The sequence below is a fragment of the Solanum tuberosum genome, unplaced genomic scaffold, assembly GCF_000226075.1.
Source record: "Solanum tuberosum cultivar DM 1-3 516 R44 unplaced genomic scaffold, SolTub_3.0 scf00026, whole genome shotgun sequence".
NCBI classification, from domain to species: domain Eukaryota; kingdom Viridiplantae; phylum Streptophyta; class Magnoliopsida; order Solanales; family Solanaceae; genus Solanum; species Solanum tuberosum.
In genome coordinates, this window is record NW_006238952.1 from 816,260 (window position 1) to 822,259 (window position 6,000).

Consider the following 6,000-nt stretch of genomic DNA (forward strand, 5'->3'; position numbering starts at 1 on the left):
AATATATTTTTATGAAATTTGCATTTATTTGCTCTTTCAAGTTTATAAACTATTTTTTTTTTACCTAACGAACCTAAATTTGGGTATTCAAAATCAAATTTGATTTTCCATCCTTGACTAGATTTACAATTCTTCATAAACAATAGTGTTTATGCAGCAAAATTAAAAATGATAGTACTATTTAAAAACAACAAAACGACAAAACTAATGTCTTTTAAAAAAGTCTCACATACTTATTTTGTTTGTTAAAAAGTGTTAAATCACTACCAACGGATTTGACTCGCCTTCGAATTTTGAAATGTATTATCCGTTAAGTGGCACCTAATTTGGGGATAATTAATTATGTTTTTTTTTTTTTAATCTGATTTGATATTTGTGTTGCACTTCGACTATTTTAAATTTACACTATATAAGGGTCTCATTTGAAGGAAAGAATCAGTTTCATTTACTGCACCACATTGTTGGTTGTATAAATAATTATGTCTTACTTACGCAAAGCTATTTAAATTCCTTCTGTTTTTAGTTTCACATGATGAATTATATTACTTTCAATTATAAATATGTTGTTAGTTATAGAGATGGATATAGAAAATATATTTGATTAGTTGGGTCGGTTTTAGATTAATTTCAACTTAATATAATTTTTTATTTTTTTATTTATAATTAGCCAACTTGACCGATGATTATCCTAATTATTTTCTCCTCCAATTTGATTCTATTGAATAAAAATTAGGAAAAGAGATACAAATAAAAAATAAAAAACTGTGCCTGCATATGATAAGTTGATGAAAAAATTGGCTCAATTTTTAATATGTTAGACTAGTTAGTTTAAATTTTTAATATTTTGATATTCCATGAGCTTAAGATCTTCAATCTATAGTTTATAATTCATGAAAATAAGTAAAATAATAACAAATATTTAAAAGACACATTTTGGATCCACAAATAAACAAGAAACAAGTAGATGCACGTTAACTAACTAAAATTAATCATTAAAAACTATGAAAAAATCCAACCAAAATCATCAATTATTACTTTAAACTAAGACCAATGTATTTGACTTGTCGTTCAAAATTTGTTACCTTTGGTAGGTGGGTCTAAATAATATTCACAAGTCACTTTTTGATCTTATTTTAAAAATAATAATGGTACTAGAATTTTATATTCATAAGTTAAAGTATTATTCTAAAATTTTACTTGTTAACTTTTTCGATTATATTATTATGTTGTCACTCATGTTATATTCATAAGTTCGTTTTTTTCAGGATATGTGAACAGAAAATTATAGAAAATCTAGTCATGATTTCCACAAATTGTTCCATTTTTTTAAAAAAAAATTGGTGCCAGGAAGCTGTTCATATTGGTAGAGTGGAAAAATTATTTAATTAAAGTCTAAGAATTGAAGAAAAAAATAAAATAGATCTAGTCAAATATAGTGAGAGAATTAAATCAATAAAAAATAGTTAGTATAATTTTTTCAAATCAAATATATCGTAGAGAATTTTTCCTTAGTGTCGGTAGGAGTTTGGACCACGTGGTTAATAATCAATTGGTAATGGATTTTAAATTCATAGTAATTATTGGATTCTTTAATTAGGGGGTTATTGTTAAGAAAGAAAATGACTAATTAACTGAAACAGAGAAATAGATTATAAAAAAATAATAATAATATTATAATTTATCACCTTAATTCTTATGACCTACCACGAAAAATGAGTTTTGCGATTGTTTTCATCAGTTAACCTCAAAAGCTAACAACAACGTAAATAAAAAGGGTATATTATTATTTGTAGATTTAGATCTTGATGCAGATATCATAATTGAGTATTCTACTAGATAAAATTTGTGATAGATTTGTCCGTTTTATTATCCATCACAATTTGTTATAAAATTTCTTTATATATTAAGTATGTCGAATATTTTGTGATTGATTAACTAAAATTCATTTCTAATTTAGATAAACATTATATTCCATCATAAATCCATCACGAATTCATAGGGAAGATACAAAGTATATATCATTTTTTTCCTACAACATACTCAGTGTAGTTTAAAGTAGTACTACTTTTTTAGTTTTTTTGTCCCTCAATTTCTGTTACTATCTGTTGTTTCTTATACATTGATTATTGTATTGTTTTGGTTGTAGTTTCTGCTATGTTACTATCTGCTATTTTTGTTATTATTTGTTATTTCTTGTACTTTTGTTACTTCTTTTTCTTAGAACTGTTTTGAACTGTTTTTTAATTTCTTGAGCCAAGGATCTATTGAAAATAATCTATCGTCAGATTATATTAAATATGTATTATTTGTTGTCTATTAAGTTAGAACCACTATAATTAGTAGGAATCTTTCTTAAAGAATACAAGAAAAGAAGAAAAGGAATTGTAAAGAAAAAGATAGACAAAACGATTTCGTTTGCCTTTCGTCAACTTCAACTATCAGTTTTAGTGACCCAAATATTGTCACTTTTTTGTATTAACTATTCAAAAATCTAGAAGCCTCTTAATTAGCACCTAAAACTTTATGCTTCTACAACTTTAATAAATACTTAATTTAATAAAATAGTTTTATCTACAATTAGATGGTCGCTTTGATTTAGTTTTCAATTTAGATTTCTTTTTTCCTTGGAGGGATGGCAATTATTTGTTAAAATAGACTTATTTTAGTGGTTTTATTCTTCACTAATCATAATATTGTATGTTTAAATAATGTGAAGTGAAAGCTCAAGTTATGATTAAGGCAAAAAACTAATTAAGCACTTTATTAGGTTTTGAAAATAGTTTGATAAATGGATTAGCAAAATGGACCACTCTACTCTTCTGTTTAAGAAGTGGGAATTTCATGAGGCATGAAAACACTGGCTCACCTACCTTGAAAGAAGCCTTACACCATACAATAAATGGACTTTCTTTATGCAATATTTAAGTACTAATCTCTATCGACAAACTTCGTTTGAATTTATATATATTGATGGTATAAAAAATTATAATATCACGTCACAGTTAATATATTTGAGAGTAGTTCAGTATCAAAGTGAAATTTGTAATCTTGAAAATGAGGCAAGGTTGAAAATCATGAGGTCTTGAATTTAAATTTTATTGGAGATTAAAAATAAAAGGCGATTTGTTTCCATCTGTTCAAGCATTAGCGAACAAAATTACCAAGTATTTGTATTGGTGGAAGGTAGTAGGACACAAATTCATATTTGAAATTTATGAATTCCTGTGACATGATCAAGTTAATTCAACAATTATAATGGTTTTCCTCATATTTAGTGGATTGATTTTATTATTATTATTATATATATATATATATATATATAAGATCTAGTCACATAATCTATAAACAAGGCTTTAAAACTGTCGATGGTAGCCGCGTCTATCAGATACCTTATGAAAAAAGTCGAGGTACACGTAAGTTGATCTGTATACAACAATTTTTTTTAAAAAAAAGATAGATTACCTAGTATAATAGATAAACTCAACTTGATAATAGGAAGGTTTTTTAATACCGTTGGGGTATATAAATAAAAAGTTAATACTCTTTTATATTTCAAGGACTGAAGAAGACCCTCCATTTAAAAGTTATTGAAAATTGAAATGCACAACTTTAATGCTAAAGTCTTGGCATTGAATCAATTGGATTATGACTTGTTGTCCCTCTATCAATTTATAATATAATGTCTTTGACATCTCTTTCATTGCCATTTTTAATTATTTTTTGGGCATCATGAATAATGTATACAAAAACGGTCCTCAAAAATTCGTTGTGAGAGCCATTCATTTTCAATTGATTTAATTAAGGAGAAAGCTAATTGGTATGATTATAAAAATATCTTAATATTAGTAGTATATATTTATGACTTCTTTTTATTATAGTATTTTACGGTAATATAGGCTTTTGATTTGATTAATATGATTGTCATTTTTTTAATATTTACTTATTTAATTCTATTGGTTCATTTTAGGTATGCTTCAAATTTTAGCACCAGTGGGAAATTTGAGCTTTATGTCGTATGACATGATCATGGCTTGTAATAAGATTTTTCTTAGTTAGAGTCATCGAGTTTAGCTTAAACAAAAAAAGTGATGATTCATATAGTTAATCTCAACTTATTTGGGATTGAGACATAGTTATTATTGTTCTTGTTGAGTTTCTAAAGAACAGTCGGATTACACGTTTCACTTTATCGACATGTGAAGTGTAAGTGATGATCACCCTAGAGTATGCGCTAACACCCTTGACAAACACTTCAAAACCCACCTAACATTCGTGAAAACCCAACCAAATGTATGTTGCTCATGAGCTACCAAGTACCAGTCTTGCAACAGTATTGACAAACTTCTTCTTTGCGAATCGAACTCGCTCTCTTCCCACGCCTTTCACGTCGGGACACAAGAACACAGACCATTATCAAACAAATATAATCCATAATATATGTAGTCATCATAAAAGTGCCTAGTATAGTTAGTTAGCATCAGATATCATCCTATTGTCATCAAACTGGGGGAAAATGAAATGGTCCATTGTTAGCTATCTAAGCCCCTATTATATTAAAAGTGAGCCTTAGAACCACTACAATACATAAGAGGATAAATGGAACTCTTCATTCTCAACCAAAAACTTAATTCGAATTTTGATAATGAAAAAGTCTTTGGTAGGAGAGCAACTTCCTTTACTGAGCCCTATACAGTATAAATCCAAATTTGTCAACCAAGTGGATACCGTATACTTATTATAAAAATAAATTTTAAAAAAAGTGAACCTAATGAAAGAAGGGCTCCATCCAAAAAGTACTAAGTACAGTTAGCATCATTCTATCTTCATCAAATTGTGGGATTAAGGTGAAGGAAATGGTTCATTTGGAACTCCCATTACAGTTGAGGGGGACCTTGACCTTTAAGAAATGAATTTCTTAATACACTATATTGATCTTATAATTTGAATCGAAGAAAAAGACATAAAACTAAAAACGAATTTGTGAAGGATTATAAAACCAGTTATTCTTACCAACCAGATAATTTACTTGAGCAATAAAGATTGTGTTTTGGGATTCACATTTCACAGTACTAAAAGATTATTTAATGAGGAAAAAGTTCAGTTTTTTTGCAACAAAAAATATAAGAAGATAAATTCATATTCCCATTTTTCAGTACTCCTGATTGGATAATACATTTTACTGTTATTCACTCAATGATATACACAAAATCACCTGAAGCCTCTTTAACCCACATAGTTGCAGCACTCCATACTATTCTTCATCCATGTTCTTCATGTATTCTTTTGAAAGTTTGCTCTCCATAATCAGCATTTGTTCTTTCGTAAGAGAGTGTCCCGATTCAAGTAAGGCTTCCACTGTTTGCTGTTCAACAAGAATAAAACCAGTAGAATAAGTGAACGATTTTACTTCTAAGAGAGTACTCTCCTCAAGTTGATTCTCAACCCTGCTTATATGTGTGAAGACCTAAGCTAAAACAACTCAATAAGTTACTCCAATCTCTAACTAAAAATAGAAGGAAAGAACGAGATAAATGGATTAGATAGATTTCCTCTACATAATTGTAACAAAAAACTGTCTAAGAAATAGGCTTGACTTGGCCCGGGTTGTTTAATAACTAGTTATTCATCACATGTTTGACCCAACTACTTGAACGCAAATAAACTTTGGATGGATTGAGTTACTACCCCCTAATTGATCCTCCTAGTTTTGACCGGGCCAGCTTGCGTGCACATCCATTAATTCCACGAGATATCTGACACCTCTTCAATAGGTATCCGGTAATATCATTAGAGAAGTAATTTTCCTCATTTTTAAGGAACATATTTTCTTAGAGAAAATGTTTTCCAGATATTTGACCAACCAAACATAGGAAAATTGAAAACATTTTCTAGCTAGACCAAATACATGGTCTCTTCAAATCTCGCTTTCCCTCTAATTCCTTCAGTGCTTATACCGCACGGCAAATTACTCTCCCCCCCCCCCCCCCCCCCCCCCCCCCC

General features: G+C 28.8%; 1 protein-coding gene across 1 annotated transcript in view; it reads right to left on the bottom strand.

Moving 5' to 3' along the window:
* Window positions 1-5,006: 5,006 nt before the first annotated feature.
* LOC102595386 (ribulose bisphosphate carboxylase/oxygenase activase, chloroplastic) overlaps window positions 5,007-6,000 on the bottom strand; it is a 9,219-nt gene continuing 8,225 nt past the window's right edge. The window contains exon 12 of the mRNA XM_006341373.2: window positions 5,007-5,362. Within this exon, the coding sequence (XP_006341435.1) occupies window positions 5,252-5,362 (111 nt within the window). The 3' untranslated portion in view covers window positions 5,007-5,251. The remainder of the gene's footprint in view (window positions 5,363-6,000) is intronic.